Below are 21,026 nucleotides of genomic sequence, written 5' to 3'. Positions count from 1 at the left end.
CTCTTGGCTGGTTCGAAAGAACACTAAGAATGTTTCCCAAAAGCTATGAACCCTTTCGAATCGAGCAAAAGCTTACAACACGTTGTGTTGTCCACGGAAATGTTGCTGTTGGAACGTCAATGTTGCTATAGTGGCGAGCCGATGTTGCTACCGCCCAACGCCAGCAACATTTGTTGGGGCGCAGCCTCGTCGACGCGCCGTCAGTTGGCTCTTGACTCTCCCACGCTGCAGTCGGTGGCTCTGGCCGGAATCAGAACCGGAATCGGAATCGGTATCGGAATCGCAATCCGAATCGGAATCGGAATCGGAATCTTGCCCGGATTGCATAGAGCGTACTGGGAGTGAGAGAGTGGTTCGTCACACTTGCAGTTGCAGTTGCAGCAGCAGCAGCAGCAGCAGCAGCAGCGTAGTGGCAGCAGCAAAAATCAACAAAATCAACAAAAGGCAACACAAAAGACGGTGGGCAAAAAGCAATCAGCAAACAGTCGGTTGTAAAAAGGACTCGGAAAATGGGAAAATCGTGGGAAGGGGGCGCGGTGGGCTGGTGTGTAGGCTAGCTGCTTGCCACTGCTGCTCGCTGGCTGGGAAATTCGTGCTGTGTTTTGTTTTCACATTTCCCTTCATTTTTTTTTTTCAAGTATTTTTAGTGCTTGCGTGCGAAATTTTGTTGGTGTCAAAGTTAAACAATTTACGTGAGATGTAAGTAGCAGAGCCTTGAAAAGAGCAAAAATAGCAAAAAAAAAAAAACAAAAAAAAAACGAAATAGAAAAGGGAAAATCAATGCGGGTACGCGTGTGCCCCTGTGTGTGCGTGTGTGTGTGTGTATGAGTGTGTGTTTGTAAGAAAATCCATAAAACGGCGTGAAGTGAAACTCGAACTTGTCGCTCTCTTTTGGCGCACAGGACATGCAAATAATAAATTACACGATTCGAATTAAGCACTGGATGTATGTGGGTGTGTGTGTGTGTGTGCACTTTTCTGTTTTTGGCAGCCGCAAAGAGCCAAAAAATATGGCAAAAAAAAATGAAAATGAAAATGCCCCAAGAAGCTTTGTAAACAAGCAATTCGGCTGCCAAACACGGAACTGCCGAACAGCTGATCCGCCGCCCCCTGCAACCACCCCCTGCAAAATGCCCACCATCAAACGCAAAAACACACACACACACACACAAAGAGGCAGAGGTGAAATTGCTGCCAAAAACTGTCTGTCGACACAATGCAGAGAAACTTTTTGGCCAACAGAACAGTGGGCAGAATTTGCTGATATAATGTAAACACTAGAGCATGGTATTTTATTTTATATCGAACAAAATCAACTAAATTCAATCAAAAATCTCTGAGGCACACAATTAATAAATGCAGCCAACTATGCGATCTATCAATAAATCAGTCTAAAAGGAATTGCATTCATTCAAACACTTTGTTTTGGATATTTTTTTCAACCATATTCAAATAATATAAAACTGAATTGTAACTAGTACATTTAAGACACTGTTTTACAACATGAAATTGATTGAAGTTTCCAATAATATATCACCTTTCTCCACACACCGAAACACACACGCACACAGAGTGCAAGGACAGGCCAAGAAGAAGCAGCAGTACAAAAAGGATAATTGCAACAGCAAACATAAGAAGTAAGCCAGGCAACTGCAACAGCAACATTTGCTGCAAGTGCAGCTCCCACAGCCATCGCCGCCGCCAAGTTCAAAATCAACGCCTGACAATGACAAAGGCAGCAGCAGCAGCAGCAACAGCAACAGCAACAACAACAGCGGCAGCAACACCAATCAAAACAGCAGCAGCAACCAAAGCAATAACAATCAATGGGCCCCAAACGACATGGCGACGTCAACGAGGCTGCTGCACAACAACAACAACAGCAGCAATACGAAACATGCAGCAGCAAAAGCAAAAGCAACAGCAACAATCGTACTTGCAACGCCTTAAGGCGGCCGGTCGACTGGGGGCGTGGCCGCCACCAATGACGTCGTTGCTTTGGCTGCCAACTGACTATCTCGCCCAGCTGATTTTGGCCCTATGCCTGCTGGGCTGCCTCAGCCCCTTTACAGGTAATTAGCATTTAATTTATAGCACTATAAATTAGGGATATAATCATGATGGATCCGCAATACACTTGCCAGATATTTGTCCATTATCTTTGAGTATTTAAGGGGTTGTAGTCACTGCAACACTGCAACTGCGTATCAACAACGCGCTGTCACCAGTGCGTATGAGTGATATATTTGGCTATATCACGTATCCGACACATATGCCCACGACAGAAGAAACTAATGAACACATTTGCATTTCTTCGTTAGCACCGCTTCGTCGAATCAGTTTTAATGCCCTCTAATGACGCGATTATCCAGGAATAACATTTGCGTTCCGCTTTTCGTTTTGCACAAAATGAATTTTGTTGTAGGAAGCTACATAGAAATTAAAAAAAAAATAAAGAAAGAGGAAATGAAACTGTCAGAAATGCTCCCATAACAATGTCAGCCTGCCTTCGCTTGAATATTTTCCCTTTTTTTTTCTCCTGCGAAATTTGCATATATCGAAGGTTGCAAACACTCCAATTTCTAAGGCGCCGGTGAGTCGGCAATAAATCTGCCTATTACAGTGTATATTCGTCCAAAGAGATCCCCAGTTATTTAAAATCAATAATGCAGTTGCCTTAATGTCAGCACTTAAAGTCAATTTGTTATGGATTTAAATGAGAAAAAAAAACTCAATGAATCTCCTGAGTTTCAAAATCAATTATTCAGCGGTCTTAATGTAAACGCATTTGTTAACTACAAGCAACATATATCTCTCTTGTGTTTTTCAATCAATAGTTTTGCTAGCAAAAAAAAAAGTAAAACACAAATAATAGCTGCAAAGGCCAGCTGATCAATAATTTAGCTTGCCAAAAATAAGCAAGTTAATAATTCATTTCAATGAGCAGGCTAAATTTCGAAAAAGAAAGGAAATATAAAAAATAAATATTAGAATATATGTATATCTAAAAGTACACCTGATCCATTGAATCGAATGCCTACTGTACTCCACCTAGCTAGTGCTCAATCAAATTTGATGATTCTGTTTTTCTTTTATGTGCCAGTCGGAGCCGAGCCATAAACAATTGCCAGCGGAATGAGAAAAGTCTTGAGATTGCCAGAAAGGGTACAAATGCAGTGGGGAAAAAGGGAAATTATTGAATACCACAATTTTAGGCATTTTCCATCTATGATTTTGTGATATTCAAAGAACTCTCTTTATAAATTTGCTGTTTTTTTAAAGATATATCAATGATCCACATAAATTGGAAAACAAGTTAAATATTCGCTAAAATTCGCTTTGTAGCTACTGTTTCTTTTCTAGCCGTGTATGTGTTCTTTCTATCGAGTGAGTTTGAGTTGTTAGTAAGTTGGCTACAACCTTGACTTTGCACATGCAACGAACACGACGGTTTTAACCCTCGTTTCCGAAACCCAGAAACCACTTTGGTTACACACAATTTGAATGTTAGAACGGAAAGCTTAGAAGAATAGAAGAAACTGGAACATCTGGCTGGTGGCTCTCAAGTGCTGATGGTTAACTCAAGTGAGATTGATATCGTACAATATATACCCCATCAATCATGAGGGTTTCTATGGCATTCTCTAATTAATTACATGATGGCCATCGTGGACGTCAATGGGTTAAGATGAGCCCAGCTCAGAAGCAGGGGTAAAATATATTGAAAAATTGGTTGGAAAAATTCAATTTAAACACTTTAAATTCCACTTTTTTGATGCCATGTATCGCAATTGTTCCACATAATAAATATATATGTATATATATATATCATGATAGGTATATATTTAAGTACACTTATGTGCCATCTCAATTGCGGGCCATGGACTTACATAAAGTGCGTTGCGTTTGAGCTAATTACAGCGGCTACAAAGTGTGGTGCTCGTTTACTTTTTCCATCGTTATGGCGATGGTGGTGCAATCAATCGACCGTTGAGTGGTGACAAGAGTTGCTTTGTTGGTTGGTTGGTTGAATGGGCTTGGTTTGGTTTCTCCATCGAGAGATGGGCGATGCCATCGCCAAACGGCGATGATTATGGTCAACGATGCAATCGGCTGGCCAATCGATCCACTCAATAGCTAATCTAGACCCAAATCGCGTAGTCACAGGGTCATCTGATGGCACACCATCCTTGGCACTCGAAATCAACATGAGTGTGTTTGTAAAATAAGGGATGTTACATGAAATTTTAACTGCAAGTGCAGCCATCTGACAAGAACACGAACATTTATGGCATTTTGAACGCTTAAAATCAAATATAAATATAAATGCGAAAGTGTGAAACTGTCAGTGCTTTATTGAGCATATAAAATTATAAATGCTACAAAAAAAAAACAACTGTACAGAATTGTAATTCGAATCGTACTTGACACTTTTTATATGTAATACTTCATTGAATTTTGCAATACAAATGTGCTATTATTTTGTCAAGCATTATATATGATACATTTTCTATTTATTTATGTCTAGTTTAATTTAGAGTTTTTATTTGAATTCATAATCCCACGTGAATTAGTCTTAAGTTCTACGTTCAAGCTGTCACCTGGCCACATTACGCATACGACACGTTGGCAGGCGGGCAGAAAATAACATTACAGAAGGCAAAACAAAAATGTAAGAAGGGAAATGCAAGGGGCGTTGGGGGGCATGTCGACGTGACCCGGCTAATTACACACCACCATGGCATTCAAAATGGTTTTATAATCTGCGCTTCCGTTAGCAAATCGCCAGTCGCAAATCGGTCAAAACAAATGTCGGCAAACATTAAACAATTTATTGTGCATCTTGTTGATAAAAAATAAAATAAATCATTTAGGACACCATACCTTTTAAATGTACATATACATAAACGAATTTAAAATGTTACCTATATATATATATATATATCACACATGCCACATAAAACGATTGTTTTCATTGAGGATGAAGTAGTTTGGTTATTACTCTTTTTTTTTTTTTCTGTGCATAGAGTGGCGAATGAGAGTCGCAGCAAAATTGGAAAACTTGATGGTTGCACTCACTCAACGATGCCACCGTGACCCTGCCACTTTGCCAGCCCCTTGCCAATCCGGCTTTCCCCCGATTTTCCTCTGCTTTTTTACCGCTTTTCCACCGCTTTTCCACCGCCTTTCCACCGCCTTTCCTTTCCTTTGCTGTGCTTAGGCATTTATGAACTGCTTCGACACAAGGCTACTGCAACTGTGGCAGTGCATTTCATTTAATTTTTTTCTTTTTTTTTTTTTTTGCTAGAAAAGAGGCTCATTGTTGTTGGCCAGGCAGCATTTTGAATTGGCCACGAGTAGGAAAAGCGGAAAATCTTTTTAAGCATTCTTCTTGTCAAGTTCGGGAATGTGGCGTGTGGCGTTTGACATTGAAAGTTAACTTTTCACATATCCGCTTAGCAAAGCTGCTTTAAATTAAATAATACAACAGATATTATAATAAATAAAAAGCCATGTTTGCATATATGTATATACATGCAACGTCAATCGGACAAATTAAGCCAAATTGTGAGGCAATTGAAAGCGAATTGCGAACTGAGTGCACTCACTTACATCTCACTCAATTAACTGGTTTCACTAGAACTTTAATTATTTGGAATAGCCGTAAAATGCACTGATAATTCATCTAATTACAAGTTGTCACGAAGTTTCCAGTTGCCTACTTAGTGCCGAAAACGAGTGTGTGTGTGTGACTGCGCTTGAAATTGATTTTCCCTGAAAATAGCACAAAGGACTAGACCAATTTAAGCGCATTTCGTTTGAATTTCCCCCCTCCGAAAAGAGGAGAATATACACACACACACACACACAGTTAGTTGCACAGGATGCTTGTGAAGAGCTGAAGTGGCAACTTGTGAAATGTCACAACAAAAGCTATTTATAAGTGAGCCGCAGCCCTGGACGCACCCCAAAAGCAAATCCCCCCCCCCAAATGAACCCAAGCCCCAACCCCCAAAGGGATGCCATCATATCAACGCTTTGGGTCAGGTGGAAATGAGAGAACGCCAGGCATTAAAATGTAATAAACATAATTGTAAAATAATGCTGGCACTGTGCTACGAAATGCATTTCCCAGCGTGCCAAAGACAAATAGAACACTTACAAAAATTTACCGGCCCAAACTAAAATAGTTTCCTACAAATTTTAGAAACAAAATTAGACTGCTTGCATGTTTTCAATTAAGTTCATTTTTCACACCTAAGTTGTCAATTAGCAACTTTTGGAAACGTCTAAAGGACCTCCAACTGTTTTCCTTTTGGTTCGTGCGATTTTCTCCCAGTATGTGGCATCCACCGAGAAGGGCGAAGGTTAAACAGAGAGATTGGGCGAAGGGAGTGGGCGGTGGGTGGGTGGGTTTGGTTCGTTTGGTTGAATGCGGGCGCTGGTGGTGGTGGCCTGCTAAACTTTGACCCAGGACACAGCTAAATTGTTTGGGCGACAGCTGGTGCACGAAAGTTGAACGCTTGCTTTTAATTATTCAGCGATCTTAAAAAAAAAAAAAAAATAAGAACTGCGTCGAAGGTGAGAAGAATGGGGGGAAGGAAAATGGAAATAAAGAGAAAGCTGCCAAGGAAAGCGGCGAAAACCCGGCATGAGCAAAAGCACGTGCAGCAACGAACTTTCGCTGCAATGGCGGAAAATCGTGGCAATTGGGCAAGTGGAATGTTGAAAAGGATGAAAGAACGAAAGGACGATGCAAAAGGGCAAACAAACAAAGTGAACAAAGTGACTGCAGCTCGAATTTAACAATGCCGCAAAAAAACTGGCAACTGGCAGAAATCGCCCGAGACACAGTGAAAGAAAAAGTTTGCCGCCATTTCTTGACACACACACTGCAAGAAATCATTTTTGGATTTGGAATATTCTTAAAAAAACGCTGTTTTCAAATGCTCATTTGTATGAGCAAAATTTTATAATATATATAAAGTAAGTTAACAATAAACACAACTTATTATTAATCTATTCTATCAATCTATTAAACAATTGCTCTACAACTCATTGTGGCATGCCATCCGATTGTTGCAAGTGTAGAATGCGACCCATTAAAGACCGCATCCGCAATTTGTGGTGTTGCGGTCGAACCTGCACCTTCGAATCGGCAACAAATGCCCAGCAACGCCTACGTCACTTGCAACAATTCCACTTTCGTGTGCAGAAATGTTGGTTGCAGCAATGTTGCAGAGCTTTTGAGTTCGCGGTCAAAAGCTAACACAGTGACCACCTCCTTGGCAGCCCGGTGACCCCACATCTATGTATATGTATATGTATATGTATGTATAGCTGCCAGCTGTCTGTCCCCACAAATGTCCAACTGTCAGTGGCACTGTCCCATTGTTGCACCCTGAAATTACATTGTAACATCGGGTATTTATTTTCCTAATGAAGAGGGTAAACACTTTTGGGTATCTATAAAGTGCGCAGGCATTCGAATTGAAAATTAAAGCTACGCAGTTTTTTTATATTTGCACTTAAATAGAAATGAAGCTAAATTTATAAGCTAGAATTATAACTGCATCTATAAGTTTTTCATATCTTCAAAATGCTTAGATACAATTCAACTCAGAGATTCATTCATGAAAGTACCAGGAATGTCAATTAATTATTCAATCATCTTCGTTTAACGAACTGACAATCGAAATCAGTTCAATGGCAAACGACGCACAAAACACGTATTATCTGGCTTTTGATTTGATTCGGAATTGGCATTTACGTAACCCCGGTTCAAATGAATTGATAGCCCCTGATCTGCGAGTTCAAGCGATTGACTAGCCGGATTAAAGTGGAGCATTCTCAGGCACGCACACAGTTACTTCGATAGTTTCTTAGATAGTCGAAACGATTGAAATAACCAACTGATTATCTTCGTTTTCACAGCTGCACTCGAGGAGGACTGTGTTGACTTTCAGGGCAACAAGGTGAACCACGGAATGCTCTATGTGCCTGGACCAGGAGTCTGTAGCCTTTGCGTCTGCTATCACTCCGAACCACTCTGGTGCAAGGCCATCTACTGTGATCCACCCTATGTGAGTGCCGCCCACCCAGTCTTAGTATATAACTTAAATAATCCATTGTGCGATTGTAACTTAAGACAAATAGATGTTAATCGCATTTATAGATTTAAACTAACTTCAATCGTTTTCTCCCCATTAGTTTTGCAAAAACTTTCGAGTTGGCGAACGTTGCTGTGAGTTCGAGTGCTTGGATCCGCCCGGCGAGGACAAACTGTACCAGGTACGTGGATGCGTGAAATATGAAAATATTTGCCCAAATTTATACGCGATATTCCACCTTTTGACAATAGGAACGCATGCGAAAGAGGGCCGAGATACTGGCCGGCAACAGTACGGCCTCGAATGTGCAACTCGCCCCGATTGCCATGTCCACCATAATGCTGGGATTCCTGGGCAATAGCTTCCTGAACTTATAACTTGAAGTCAAATAGCAAGAGATGGAGATCAACTTAAGGCGAAGCTAAATCACAATATCCTCATTTTTTGTTGCTCCTAAAGCGTAGGACACTCTCTACCCAAAAAAAAAAAAAAATTATTACAGTGTAATAAGCAAAGCTAAAAAGAAACCAGGCCACGTATCTGTGGCAAAATGTCTGAACTACAATTGAATGAATGCAAAGATGCAAAGATCCATAGATGCAAAGATGCAAAGATACAAAGATGCAAAGAAGCAAAGATGCAAAGATGCAAAGATGCAAAGATGCATAGATGCATCGAGCCATCGATGCGTAGGTTTTCACTTATATCCCCAGACTTATAATAGATACAATAATAATTTCAATGTACGTGGAACAGGAAACAGCTAGGGCATGGAAAGTCGCCCCAAATTGCAAAACATTTTCGAGTACTTTCAATGTGATCCGAATCCGAATCCGAATCCAAATCGAATCGGTAGAGCCAGCAGATATAGCATATACATTTACATCTACCTAAGTATAGATGAGTAAGCAACACCAAGAAACCAGAACAAACTCATCAAGCGAACGTATAAGACAGTCTCTAGCTCCTAAGACTCTATAGTAAAAGAAATATATATATATATATAATATATACAAAGATATATGGACATCTATGTAAGCGTATTGTATATAAGAGTATATAGCTCTATGTACCGGATCAAAAATTGTTGATTAGTGTTTAGCTAACTGAATGAGGGCAACTTCTTCTAGGAAGATAGGTTTTTTTTTTGTAAATCCAATAAAAATGTTCACCATAAGTCGCCGTAAGACACTTTACACCACAGTTCACCACATTAGTTACGGCTCCTAGTATATAAATATTTTTTGGAGCTGTCTGAGCATGGGCAATATTTTTAAAGTTAGTTTCTACCTAAAAATAAAAATGCAAAAATTATAATAAAAGCTAGAAGGGAATCGTTAGAAACGATAAGTAAGATTAGTAACATTGGCATTATTGAAATTCGAAAGCTGGACAGCTCTATTTTCTTTCTAATCACCAAACACGTTAAAAACTTCTATAAATGACGGTAAGGGCAGTGCGACAAAAAAAATCTCGATCTTAGTAATGGGTAGTAAATTACACATACATATCTTGGCAACATTTTTTCCAATAAAAATTATTATAACAGACACGGTCACGAATGAATCATTAACTCTTGCATTGGTGCTAATTTTATCGTAGGCTAAAATAAAATTAAAATCACACACACACACCTCACATCGCACATCACACACCTCCAATCATATTGAATCAAATTCTATATATCAATTAGGTAATGTAATCGAAAGCAAAACAAAGAGTAGTTAATCAATTAAATGTAATGATTCATAATTTTGTGTAAGACATTTGCCTAAGGTAAATTAACGTTAACGATATAATAATAAATTAATAATAAAAGTAACTAATGAAAACCAACTTCTATGTTAGGTTCTAATTTTCCCACTTTGGATAAAGCAAGCAAAAGATTCGGCAAAGCTTAATAGACATGTAGGAAAATCCCTTCAAGAAGAATAGATCTCGTTTCAACTTTAGGCTAATGACTCTGAAGCCATCTCCGTCTCTTTCTATATACAGATATATATATATATATAAATATATATAAAATCTATGAATGTAGCAAATAAATCTAGAGATATAGCAGGACCAGCAGGAAAAACATGAAATTGTAATGGAGTCGATAAAAAAAAAATCAATCTATGTGAATGGGTTTCGCAATCCAGAGAAAGAAGTTGGTCAAATTTTTTTCCACTTGACAGCACATCAAAGCAAATTAAATTTAACAATAAATACATATATAAAATGCGGGATATCCGAGAAAAACGTGGAGTACGGCTGTGAAATTATGTTTGCTTTAAAATACATAAACGCAACTGTAAATATTAAATGATCACTAAAGTATATAGGCCATAAATATGGTAAAAACTATTCAGATCAAGTAGAGATGGAAATTCGAGAAAAAGTGAAATGAAGCTCAGCGAGACAGGAAATTAGAAGAAAGAAAGAATAACTAATTAACTGAATGTACAATTCAATATGCCACAACATCTGACCAATTATGATCCATAACAGATAAAATATATATATATACAAACAGATATGTATACATACATCAATCCAAGTATCTGATAAGAAATATGACAAATTTTAATTAAGCCAGATCGGAATAGAAACAGATGATGACAATGAAAATGAGAATGAGAATGAGAATGAGATTGAGAATGGCAGATTCGAAGCGCGCTTAACAAATTTTTTAACATAGACTCAACTAACAAATGCAAATTGGCTTTAATTAACAACTAATAACGAATAAAAATCACACGAATAATGATTATAACCCCGAGTTGATATTGAAAAAAAAAGGTATTTGAGTTCTTTTCGATCGATTTTAGTTCTAGATAGCAGTGTTGTGAAACAACCGAAAAACTTTTTCCTAAGCTTAAGCGCTTTGCCATTTGCAGGAACCCAAAGATCCTCGAAAAAATGTTTTATATAAACGATGAAGTGGGCTACAGGCAGGATATAAAGCTCATTCGATTCCAATAACTGGAATACAAATCGAAATGACAGTTTTTAATATATTCCTTCAGTTTAATACGATGTATGCATAAATTCGTAAAGAAAATTAATAAAGCCATTTCAACACTGGCAACGTGAAAGGGAGAGCGAACATAGCAAAAATGATAGAGATAGCATATAACTAATTTATTCTTTGGGCTATATATCCTGCCTACCAGACTGGAAATTATTAATCTTTATTACTGATATTAATTATTGTAGAACAGGAAATATTTTACAATTCTTAAACCTTACCAAACCAAATCCAAAAAAAAGGCAAACAAAACTATTAAACTTGACAATTTTTAATGTAATCGAAAACAATGTTATAACAAGAATGTCTAATGAGAAAACTTTAAGCAAATACAAAAACTTCTTAATTAAAATTAAAAACAATGCAACAAATGTCATAAAATGTTAACCGATAATTTCGCAAAAGAGGCAAATCCAAAATCATGTACGCATACCTTAATATAATAATAATATTAATTCTAATACCAGGAAAATTTTAACAAAAATATACAAATATTTTCACAATAGCTTAAAATAACAGTACTTGTGTCATTTATTTTTTTTTTTTGGGGCATACTCGTATAATCATATCATATCATATCAAAAACTAAGCATAAATATTAATAATTAATATTGATCAAACATTTGCGGAATATCGACCATTTGATTAAACTTATCAGTTGATTAATATAAATGCTTGCCAAATTGATGATGGTCAATGAACAAGGCCCCCCTCGTTGCCAAAATTCTGTTATCAAAAATACATTATCTAAATGGTCCAAAGCAAAGGTTGCATAGAGAAACCCCAACGATTAGATTTCAAACGAAATCGAATATGCATTATGTTCTTCGAGTTGCTGGCGTTTTTATATTTAAGATTTAGTGTTTGTTTGCTCTGCGATAATTGATATATTTGGACAGGAAGCTATTAATCAGCTGCGATAAGAAGAATTCTCCAAGATCATCATACACACACACATACATACGTCGTCTAAAAGGGCCAATCTCAGATTGTAGACTCAACTGTTGATAGTTGTTAGGTGCCCAAAAAGACACAGTAATTTTATTGATTTTGCAATATTTGATTTCGAACAATCGTCATAATTCTAAACTATTCGATAAGCCCACTTGAAAATACAAATGTTCATAGTCCAAGGATGAAATCTTGAAAGCAAACCAAACCAAACCCGAAAAAGAAACAATCATAGATATTTGAAAAAAATATTTATTATACTCGTATTTAATTGTTTCCTTTTGCTTTCGCACACTATCGCCTTTGATTTGTCTTTAAAGTAAACCGCATAGTATTTACAAAGTTAAGTTAACACTTTACCAGACAGATACACAATATATTTGAATACAATACACAAATATGTAGGTGTTAGTTCAAAGATCCCTTAAATTCCTTAGATGCCATGAGGTGATATTAGATAAATAGTACATTGAATCCATTTCGGGATTCAATTGTAAGCGAGTAAGGAAATACCTTTAAATGGGAACCCTAACCTAGTTAGGGAATGTCTTGTAAAAATAAAATACGTATTGTTTTAAACAAAAAAAAAAGAACTGGCTTAACTGCTCGTCAAGTGGTCGATTGTAAAAATCAACCAGAATTCGCCCTACATAAAGTATGTAATGTCGTTTGCAAGATTAGTCGTCATTCACAATATGTGTTTAGATATTTATTTAATTTTAATTACATATCATTTGGTGTAATCATCTAACAAGTACACGCGGCAACAGGATTAAATGATAACATGCAACTATCATATAATCTAGGCGGATAAAAACCTAATCGAAATTGCTTGGATTTTAACAATTCCCTAATAATCCAAGCCATTTCGAGTTAGACATGTTCTTCTGTTCTTCCTGTTGCATCGTGTAAGGGATAGAGTTAATGTTTTTTGGTTTGCTGTTTTAGTTGCTTTTTGGTATGTGTTGCCTACAAAAGAGTTAAAGTCTGACAGTCGAGGATCGCAGTTTTGTGATTGCTACTCCTAATACTCATTTTTTTGGTGCCTGAATTAGTCAAACTATTTGAAAGTGAGTGGATGTTTTGCTGCGTGGACTGTAGCCGAAATCGTAACATGGAATTGGCTTTTCAAGTACACTGTTTCGTTAACATTTCGATGTGTCTAAAATATTATGCAAGTGCGTAAAATCTACAAAATGATGCACATGTTGACTTCCACAAACAAACACAGGTGATTTATGTTCGAAAAAAGTGTGTTAACATAGACCTATTTGGGATTTGACCTTTTCAGTTAAGACTAGCGCACTATCAAAATTCATATTGCTAAATTATTTAAAGTGGTAATACTTTTCTTAATTCGTTGTTTTAAAGTGGTACGGATTTGGTATTTACAAGTAAGCAGCAATTTTTAACTTATTTTTTTCAGTTAATTAAATAAAATTGAAATCGACAGCAGCTTTCGCTTCTGCTTTTGAATCAATCGATTCCATTCAACAGGGTATAACCAAAGACACTAGAATAACAAGATGCCACTTTTTTGTTGACGGCCAAAATTACTCTCTTTCCGCTCACTCCCGCTGAGAGCGTAAGAAATCTAAAAATAGAATTTGCTTGCTTGTGTGAGTAAAAACAAGAGACGAGAACGCGTATATGTGTGCGTGTTGTGCTAGAAGACGATTTTCGGGCCGAAATCAATTCTGATCGAAGAAACGAATTTACATTGTACATATTAGGGTATTTTTGGCCAATTTCCTAGCAATATGATAAAATAAAAAAATTTTTACAAATTCGCGCCCTGACTATTATAATTTTAAAGTTTTTTAAATTTGTTTGTTAAAATTTGTTATGTTTAATTCTAATTTGTCTCTCATCTGACAATTTTTTAAAAGCGAAATATTTTTTTTGAAACACTTTTAATGTTAATGTTACATCATTTTAAGTCAAATGACTTAATAAATATACTAATTAATTAAAGGAAGTACAATAGAAATTATTATAACTACTGTAATTTCATAAATTTCATTAAAAAATATGATAACTAGAATTATTCTAGTGTCTTTGCTTTGTTCATATCTTGAGGCACGAAGCACTCAACAATCATTGCCTTATTAATTTTTCACACGCCTCAAAATGAATACTCTAATGACAAATATTCTTACATAAAGTCATTTTTGAGAGAAATAAATTACGAAAAGTATGCAATAAAATGATGACAAAACATAGTTTGGACTTTAAACAATAATATCAAAACAAATACTGCACGTGTACGATAATTGCACAACTGTGGACTATAGAATTCCCAAATAGGCCCAAATAAAGCTGATTGCCAGTTAACGTGTCCAACTAAAAGCCCCCAAAACGTGACACTTCAGCTACGCCATGAGGTGTTTCGTATTTTTTGGATATGAGTGTGTGTGGCTGGCTGTGTGTGTGTGTGTGTTTGGATTGAATTGAATTGCTGCATAGCCTAAAGTGTCTTGAGCAAGCTGGCCTTTGCGGCTCCGGCTTCGTAGCCCGGCGGTTGACCGTATGCCGAACTGCTACTGGCCACGGCAGCTGCGGCAGCCACTGCCGCATCCGCAACGGGAGTGACAGCAGTTCCCGGTGATGCCAATGTTGTTGTTGTCGTAGATGATGTTGATGCTGATGAGGCGGCTGGAATTCCAACCTTTTTAATGGGCTTATAACGATGCAACGCCTCCGCAGACGTCACCTTGAACGTTTCAATCATCTGGGAGCGGACACGCTCCATTAGCACATCGATGTCGTCCTTGGTTAGTCCTTCGGTGCTAACCGGCGGCAGCGTGGTAATCACAATGCGACCCGAATTCAAAATCTTTTTCTTATCATTGAGGAATGTGCAGTAGGAGGAGAAGACCACCGGCAGAATGGGTATCTGCTGATCGATGGCCATGTGAAAGGCGCCCTTTTTGAACGGATGCAGTGCGCCCGTATTGCGGCGCGTTCCCTCCGGGAAAACCCACAGTTTGATACGTTGCTTCTTGATGCGCCGGTTAACATCGTTTAGCGTTTCGCGCGCCTTCTCGCCGCGCACACGATCGATGAAGATTAGGCCAGCCAACCATGCCGCCAAGCCAAAAGGCCAGGCGTAGAAGAGCTCTCGTTTGGCCACCACTGTGCACTTGTTCATCACATGCCAGATGTTGAACATGCCTGCGTATCATAAAGAAAAAAAAGTCTCATTTAGTTGGCATCACTGTTTGATTGATGGATTGATGGGCATAGAGAAACCTATAGGCTTACCCAGCACATCCAGCGAGCTTTGGTGATTGGCCACAATGATGCAGGCCTGGTCCTTGGCCAAATGCTCCTTGCCGCGCAGCTCCCATCGCAGGCCAATCAACGTCGAAACGCGGTGGCACCAGGTGCTCGCCCATCTACAAACAAAGAAATAAGAAATCGAAAATATATTAGTAACATTGTAATCAGTGATTTCTTCGATAGAGATTATATTATACGGAGCCCAAGAGGGATCGGTCATTTTCTGAAATCCATATACCATAACAAATCCACCGGCCAATTGTGAGTGCAACATTATTTAATCAAGTTGACAGCCATCGAGGCGTAGCTCTGATTTTTACCTTGTCGCCGGGATGATAACCATTCCACCTGAACTACAACTAAATCCAGCTAGTCATGACATGTAATTACAGCTCGGGAATTGTATAAATTATACCCCTAGGAGGGTGCACACTGTTTACTAGGAATTCTCGTCGTTCATTTCGCGCCTCCGAAAATGGATCGATAAACTGCATAAAATAGTTGAGTTGGCAAGAGGCATAATTGATTTAGGTGAGTGGTATTTGTGTGTGCGACTACGTTGGACTTGTAGTAATCCACCCCTGATATCAAATATTCATTGTTGTCTAATGCAAATGGTTATTTGAGTCGCGCAAAATCGCCGAGGTGGCGAGCAATGCTACCAGCTACCAGCTGCCACTAACCACATACCAAAATGGTAAAAAAAAAAAAAATGAAAAAAAAAACCCACCGCATTGGGGACACAATTCGGTTTTCCCTGGCTTTTCCACTTGCGTGCAACTGCTCCCTTTCGCCACAGAGTACCCCTTTTTTTTCCCAGATTGGCGTCATAGCCAACTGGTAACTCGAGAACCCAACAGTCCGTTTCAATTCCCCTCGAAAATTTCGTCCTTGGACTGACGACCCTAGGCAGCACTGGCCTCACTTAAAATCACTAACACAAATCACTAAGAAAATATAATTACGAATTTTACGACATCAGAACTGTACGATACCCATTGCATTTTGTTGTTTGTATGTATTTTTTTTAACATTTATAGTTCTCAAGTGTTTCAATTCAGCTAGCCACATTAGAGGTAACAACCATGGGCCACAAATACCAGCGAGGATGCCATAAAAAAAAAAAACCTTATCGCGACGGCAAATTGGCAAGAAATTCGTCACAAATTCAATTTCCGATACCGGAATTGGTAACGCAAACATCATAAACATAAGTTTATGAAGCAATAAATCTATATCTTTTAACTTATTTAAGCGTATATTAAACTATTTGTGAGATTTGGAGATTAAAAAGTTTAGATAATGTTGCAACTTTGGCAATGATCATAATTAAACTAAATTGATTGATCAGAATTAAATAAATTAAATAAATTTAAAGTAACTAGTTCTAAGGTGTCTAAGGTGCTTTTTGCATACACAAAAACTATACCATTCTTTCGCATTCTTCAAGTGTACAACAATTTGTGGCTTTTGGACTTTCTGGGTCCTTGAGTGACAGTTGGCCAGTTGGCCAGTTGGCCAGAAGTGCATTGCGGACACCTGCAGTCACTCCTCCGCAGTTGGGCCCTTGTTAATATTGATGGCCAAATGTATGTGTCATTGAGGCATTCGCCTTGGGAACTCAAGGAGACCGTTTCGAAAAGGACGCCCCACCTGCGGTCTTCAATGATAAGGCAATTTTATTTCGGTTGAAATTAAGTTGGTGATACCGCAATTACTCCATTTGCCCGTCAAGCCAATATAATGCATTATTTACCACCAATTTGATTGTCTTGTGGTGGCGTGATGTGTGATGAAAATTGTTTCATTAAGCTCATTAATTTGCATGGGAAAATCATCATAAAGTGAATAGACATTTGGCATTATTTTGGGTTTGCAAGCAATTTAAAAGGGGTATCATGGGTGTTGAAGTTAAGTGCTCCCTACAAATGTTATTAAATCATTCCATTAAAATTTTTAGAGTGAATGACATTAAGATTTATTTGGGTCAAGGTTACTCGTAAGCATGATAAAGTGCATCATTTTGCACTTTGTAATTTGTAATTAACGTGGTGATATCATCACCATTGGAAAGCATGTTTGATTTGATAAAGAAAAAGACTTGAAGCCAAATAAGCATTATAACGAAGTCGTAACTAAAATACGATATAGTTTTATGTTTTATAGTTAGGCATAATGGAAAACACTTTAGCAAATACTTTTGTGTATTGTATTACTAATCGATGAGTCTACAATTTGTTGATTGGCAATCAGCCACTCGAGTGCTTTATTGATATATAGATGGGCAGCCCATTAGTGCTAAATCAAAACATGCTGAACTCAATAAACAGATATGGGAGTTCTCTTCTAACTGAGCTATACTTGTACTTGATAACTAAAGGTATTATTATTCTTATATCAGATTGGTTTAGTGTTTCATGATATTTGCATAAAAATATTTTGCACTACTTACAGCAGATTGCGGACATCGCATGGTCTGGTGAGGAATGCCGGGATGAGGATGATCGAGTTGAACGACACGATGCCGTAGTACATCAGGAATTTGAAGTAGTATCGGAATATGTGATTGGTCTCATAGAGGAATGGCAGCATCAGCAGCAAGAAAAGTCCCAGCAGTTCGATAAACGAAGTCATGGTGATCATTTGATTATGTTTATGCTTAGTGATTCAACCGTTTCAGATCCTGGATCCAGATGCCTTCTGCTATCTTCGCCCGATTTGCTATCCTGTATGGGACTTCCGGCTTTTCTTTCTCTGACTTTCCTATGGTTAAGGCAGATTACAGTCTTTTAGGTGTGTGGTTTGTGTGTGGATATCCTTGTTGTTCCGATCGATGCGCTGAAAAGAGCAAATTTGTTAATATTTATAAATAATGAGCAAATTTGTTAATATTTATAAATAATGTAGTAAAAGTTTGAAGACTATAAACCAAATTATTAGCAATCAGAACAAAGAACAATGGAACTGGCGTTAAAGGGCTAATTCTTACAGTTTTACAAGCACCGTCCTTTTGTTATGTTTTTGGGCTAGTGTGTTTTAAGTGCTGATAAAGCGGGAGAAAGGGGAAATGGGCAATTGCTGTGTTGCACGCCATTTCTCCTGTTCCTTCCACTACTTTTATTGCTCACTCTTTTATGCACGTATTAATATGACAATTATGCGAGTGCAACAAACCACAACGTCACAAGCGCACCAAGTGATGAATACTACAGTTCAGGGGGAAAAAAAAATTGCAAGCAGTTGAAGTTAAAAGCAAAACTTGCATAAAATACGATCCCTTTTTAAATGTCATACCCAAAATAAAAGTGAATAGGAAATATTTGCTAATATAAGGTTTTGTGAAAGAGTGCATATGGTATTGATAAAGAATTGAACTAATGCTAATATCTTGACCGCAGCTGTATGTGCAGCCGCCCAGAAGAAAGAGAAAAAATCAATTTAAATTTGCGCCCAGCGGCGAAAAACGGAACAAAACAAAACGGGGGAGAAACGAAGGAATGGGAATTTAGCATACCATATTGTGTTTTTCTACGGGTTTTAATAGATACTATCAATGAGATACTATCAATTGATATGCTATTGAATCCCGATTTGAATGCTGCATATAATCAGCTAAATAAATTGTCTATTTGTTTGCCATTTCCTTTATTCGGTTCGCTGCCCCTATTTCCATTTTCAGTCTTAACACTTGCGCGTTATGTTAGTTCGAGGACATCCATTGATATTAAAAAAAATTCTTCATTAAATTTAATTCAAATATTATATTAATAAATAAGAACACAAAATTAACTCCAAAATTAACTCCATTTGCATAAAAAGACAATTTTACAATATGAATTTGTTTTCTGTTCATTTGTATTTCAAGTGCATAGGAAGAACTATAGAGTTTTTCGTTGTGTCAAAAAATTTACTTATTATTTACTATTTTGCAAACTGGGTCCATCAAGGGTTAATATTGTTGTTCCCTTACGAACACATCTGGCACAAAACAAAATAAGCAAAAAACGGTAAAAGGGGGTTGCGCCAAGAGAGCGTTCAAAAAGAGAGGGTGGCAGAGAGAACTACAGACACGCCAAGGATAATAGCAAAAGAAATCAACTTAAAGACACACAAAAACACATAGCACACACACACACACAAAAACACTCGAATTAAACATAAATAAATGCAATTTTCGCCAGCTCCGTTTTGTTGTGGACAAACCTTTACAATTAAATTAAACAATTCGAATTTAATACAATTGGCGGCTGCGTGTGGAATTCGCTTGACACACCAACAACAAATGAATGCTCACTTTCTTCGTTTCGGCTTTTGTTTGTTGTGGATTTTAATAAAAGCGACTACTTTTTATTTCGATCTATTTCGTATGCAGTTATTTCGATTCTTTTTCTTCTCTTTTATTTTTATTTTCTGCTGCTGCGGCGACGACACAACGCCGACGTCGACGGCGACGCGAAAACGACGTTGCGCTGCGTTTGCTGAGAATTTCCGTTACCGGCGTTCGAGCGACTTTCGTGGCAACTAGCGGTACCGAAATATCGAAGCTAACATCGATGCATCGATGTTTTTATCGATTTTCCGAAACATCGATGTCTATTTTTTTTTTTCATCGCTATTCGAAGACTCAGAAAACGAATTTCTTCAAATTTAAATTTATTCAATTTCAGTTATTAGCATGCAATCTTAAAATTGTATATGCATTTTCAATTTGTAGTGGAGGCCAAAAAATTTCCGATCAATTGATTTCCGACAAACTTATGTTTATCAATACCAGTTTAAGATTATGCATCTGAAAATATATCTTATTTTTTTTAATTTTATTATATTAATATTTGTTTTATATTAAATTACAAAAAAATTAAATTTAATAATAAATAAATGTTCTTTCTTTTTCAACAAGTGTAAATAAAAATATTATAGTCTGCAAATATCGATAGACGGCTAATTGTTGGGTATCGATAGCGAGCGGTGTGTGCGTCCGCGCTGCATGGAGCTGGCATTGGGTTTGAGTCTCAGCTTTGGAACTAAAAAGCATGAACTAAAAACATCGTTTCGAGAATTAATTGAGAATTAAATATTAAAGTCCCGCGTATTTAAAAAAAAAATAAAGCTGTTAGTTAAATATGACATCTTCTCTGCGAACGGTTTGGTTAGAGCAAACAAAAAAGTTTATATGACTACAACGAAAAATTCAATTTAATAAAGAACTAACGGAAAACATAGCATAAGTTTTTCCCGAAAAATATGATGTACTCAGCTGGATATTTAAAAATAGAGCAGGCTTGTTGTATTATTTACATATGCATTTTCCACGTGCTTAAATGTTAAATATATTTTAAATAATATATATAATTAATATATGCATAAGAAAAAACAATTCGAATAAAAATATATTTTGCAAAATATATTACTGCAGCCAGCACAGATATGACACTATTTAGTAAAGTATATACAGTAGTAGTAATAGTAAATTTGTAAATGTAAAACAAAAGCCAGTTTCCAGTTGCTTCACATTTAAGGAATTCGACTTGGCAAACTTTCTGACAGCTAACAACGTTGTGATTTAGATGCGTTTTTCCGCACTTGGCAACCGATGCAAATTGCGAAATGGAGCCCTTTGGCCCGCGGAAAGGAAAACGTGTGTGTGTCTGTCAGTTGTTTTTTTTTTTTTT

General features: G+C 37.3%; 2 protein-coding genes across 7 annotated transcripts, besides 1 other annotated feature; one reads left to right on the top strand and one right to left on the bottom strand.

Annotated features, from left to right (window-relative positions):
* The first annotated feature begins 202 nt into the window (after positions 1-202).
* CG32647 (uncharacterized protein) lies at positions 203-13,317 on the top strand. Of its 4 annotated transcripts, none has more exons than NM_001298239.1 (6): positions 203-459; positions 639-699; positions 1,572-2,072; positions 7,936-8,084; positions 8,212-8,292; positions 8,363-11,580. In NM_001298239.1, the coding sequence occupies exons 3-6, from the start codon at positions 1,727-1,729 to the stop codon at positions 8,486-8,488; spliced, it is 702 nt and encodes a 233-aa protein (NP_001285168.1). In that variant the 5' UTR covers positions 203-459; positions 639-699; positions 1,572-1,726; the 3' UTR covers positions 8,489-11,580. The 4 variants fall into 4 exon arrangements, with proteins under 4 accessions (NP_001285168.1, NP_727643.1, NP_001285169.1 ...); NM_167339.2 differs by having other exon boundaries at positions 203-352; positions 8,363-9,665; NM_001298240.1 differs by lacking the exon at positions 639-699 and having other exon boundaries at positions 8,363-13,317.
* On the bottom strand, positions 12,310-19,895 carry Agpat1 (1-Acylglycerol-3-phosphate O-acyltransferase 1). Of its 3 annotated transcripts, none has more exons than NM_167337.2 (4): positions 19,558-19,895; positions 17,807-18,192; positions 15,337-15,470; positions 12,310-15,246 (listed from the first exon to the last, which is right to left on the bottom strand). In NM_167337.2, exons 2-4 carry the CDS (start codon positions 17,995-17,997, stop codon positions 14,540-14,542), a joined length of 1,032 nt encoding a protein of 343 aa, NP_727641.1. In that variant the 5' UTR covers positions 17,998-18,192; positions 19,558-19,895; the 3' UTR covers positions 12,310-14,539. The 3 variants fall into 3 exon arrangements, with proteins under 3 accessions (NP_727641.1, NP_001259494.1, NP_572828.1); NM_001272565.1 differs by lacking the exon at positions 19,558-19,895 and adding an exon at positions 18,483-18,591; NM_132600.2 differs by having other exon boundaries at positions 14,183-15,246; positions 19,649-19,895.
* Positions 13,601-14,247: a mobile genetic element.
* Positions 19,896-21,026: the final 1,131 nt, after the last annotated feature.

Source organism: Drosophila melanogaster, chromosome X (genome assembly GCF_000001215.4).
Source record: "Drosophila melanogaster chromosome X".
Classification (NCBI taxonomy): domain Eukaryota; kingdom Metazoa; phylum Arthropoda; class Insecta; order Diptera; family Drosophilidae; genus Drosophila; species Drosophila melanogaster.
This window is presented reverse-complemented; position numbering and strand designations above follow the sequence as displayed.